Source organism: Pongo pygmaeus, chromosome 22 (assembly GCF_028885625.2).
Source record: "Pongo pygmaeus isolate AG05252 chromosome 22, NHGRI_mPonPyg2-v2.0_pri, whole genome shotgun sequence".
NCBI lineage: Eukaryota > Metazoa > Chordata > Mammalia > Primates > Hominidae > Pongo > Pongo pygmaeus.
The window spans coordinates 43090009-43092240 of record NC_072395.2 but is presented as its reverse complement, the minus strand read 5'-3'; the positions used below and the strand labels follow the sequence as shown (position 1 = coordinate 43092240).

Here is a 2232-nt window from a genome sequence, read left to right as displayed (position 1 = left end):
GTCCGTATTTCTGTCATATAGTTTGCGAGGATTTTCATTTTCTCTTATACTTGCTTCCAAGTTACTCACTTCTGGCAATTTCCAAGAAGAATAGAATTTTTCTTCAGAAAGATGTAATTTGTCATTGTTTCAAAGAAGTTGCTACAACTTTCAAAGACAATTCTAAGAGAGGAATCTTAAGAATGTTTGTGCAATGGTGGTTGTAATTGGAATAAGTACATAGCCTGTAAAATGTGTATGTTTTGTTTGGATAATTTAAGAAGGACAGATCCTATTAAAATGCAGTTGCATTGGTTTATAGATAGACTTAATCAATGGATGGCATTGCAAGAAGCATCCAGTTTTATGGAAGGTGGAAGCATCACTTCCTTGGCTATAATAAAGAGTTCTGATGCATCCTCATACAACAAGAGGAAGCGTCTGCACGCAGAAGCACCACCTTCTAGGGATATATAAAGGGTCAAGCTAAGGAAGGGCAGAACAAACTTCAGACACTCGCTTCTTTCCCTCAACCGCAGCCTGCTCTTACAACCTCACTATGTCTTGCCCCAACTACTGCTCTGGAAACTCCAGCTCAGGATCTCTCAGAACCGCCTGCCATATTCCTCTCACCTCCATCGCCCTCTGCCCTACCAGCGTGAGCTGTGGAGATGTCCTCTACTTACCCACTAGCTCTCAAGACCATACCTGGGTCACAGACAACTGCCGAGAGACCTGCGGTGAACCAACCAGCTGCCAGCCGGCCCACTGTGAGACCAGCAACCTTGAAACCTCTTGCGGTTCTTCCACTGCTTACTACGTACCCAGGCCCTGCCCAGGAAGCAGTTTTCTTCCTGCTTCTTTCTTCTCCAGTTCCTGCCTTCCAGTATCCTGTAGACCACAGAGCTATGTGTCCAGCGGCTGTCGTCCACTGAGGCCGCTTCTCAGTAGTTATCAGCCCATAGGAGGCTGTGTGCCCAGTGGCTATCGCCCCCAATCCTGCTTGTCCAACAGTTACCAACCCCAAAACCTCCTCACTTCTGGATGCCGACCCTCGAGCTGCTTGGCCTACCGTCCTCAAAGTCTTCACGTTGTGTCCAGCAGCCTCAGACCTCTGGGGCCTCTGTTCAGTGGTTGCCAACCTCTGACCCATGTGTTCAACAAGTGTCGTCCATCTTGCTCTGGACTGTGAAACCAGTAGCTTCTTTGTTCCAGTGAATAATCACTCTGAGCATCCACAACAAAAATTCAAACTCCATGGACTTTTGCTTCTTTGCTAGTAGCAACTGATGTTTCTTAGTTTTACTGTGCCTGATCTAATGCAAGCTGCTTCTCTCACATGTTTTATCTTGTTTTCATCTTTCCTTGACTTCAAAAAAATTAGTTTACAATGCTATTCAATGTTGCTCTGGTCTGGGAAGAATGTATTTGATTTACACTATAATAAATGTGATTAAGTCCAAATTAAGAATCTGGTTCAGTGGTTTGTGTTTCATGACTTAATTTTAACACAGAAATAACCAACGTCAATTGCTTGCAAGATGACTGAGTTGGACAAGTGATACTCAACCATATATTCTTACCCGACAGTAGAGGGATTGTTTGATGGTTTATTCCTTAAGCTGCTTTTTAGACTTCTGACCCTATGTACTTGAGAGACCCAAAAAGTCCTCGGGAAAGTTGTTTTGAAAAGGAAAAATTAGGAATGATGTCTCTTATCTCTCTACCCCACTGAACACACTTCCACCAGAATGTTCTTTCTAATTGCAAACCTAACCAAGTTTCTGCTTACGCCTTTGATGACTTCCTATAATCTATTCCCATAAGATAAATATTCAAACCTCTTAGCATGACACCTAGTTTCCTCACTGTCTTTCTCCCCCCGTACCTCTCTGGCTTCATGCTCTTTTGCTCAATATTGCAAATAATAAAACTAAGCTCTTGCGATCCTGACTTACACATAGGTCCCCAAACATATGCTTTTTACAATCATCCATCCTTTTGCATAGGTCATCATGGAGAACGGTATGTTCTTCAGCTCTGTTTTGAAAACTCATACTTACTTTTGAAAAAACACAGTCTGAGTTCATTAATTAATCTTTTGATTTATTCAGAAACAAATGTACTGCTTGCATACTATATGCCAGGCACAAAAGATACTGAGGTGAACAAAACAGTCCTGAACTATCACAGAATTTGCCAGAAGTTATAAGCTATGGGACATGTAACAATTAAAGATACATTTTTTTCTCT

The 2232-nt window shown here is 42.1% G+C and overlaps 1 protein-coding gene across 1 annotated transcript; it reads left to right on the top strand.

Annotated features, from left to right (window-relative positions):
* The first annotated feature begins 258 nt into the window (after positions 1–258).
* On the top strand, positions 259–1450 carry LOC129022622 (keratin-associated protein 26-1). The gene has a single exon (XM_054468895.1). It carries the CDS (start codon positions 539–541, stop codon positions 1169–1171), a length of 633 nt encoding a protein of 210 aa, XP_054324870.1. The 5' UTR covers positions 259–538; the 3' UTR covers positions 1172–1450.
* The last annotated feature ends 782 nt before the right edge of the window (positions 1451–2232 follow it).

Excerpts from the sequence above, each read along its gene's own strand:
- LOC129022622 (XM_054468895.1), top strand. The coding sequence starts at position 539 with ATGTCTTGCCCCAACTACTGCTCTGGAAACTCCAGCTCAGGATCTCTC.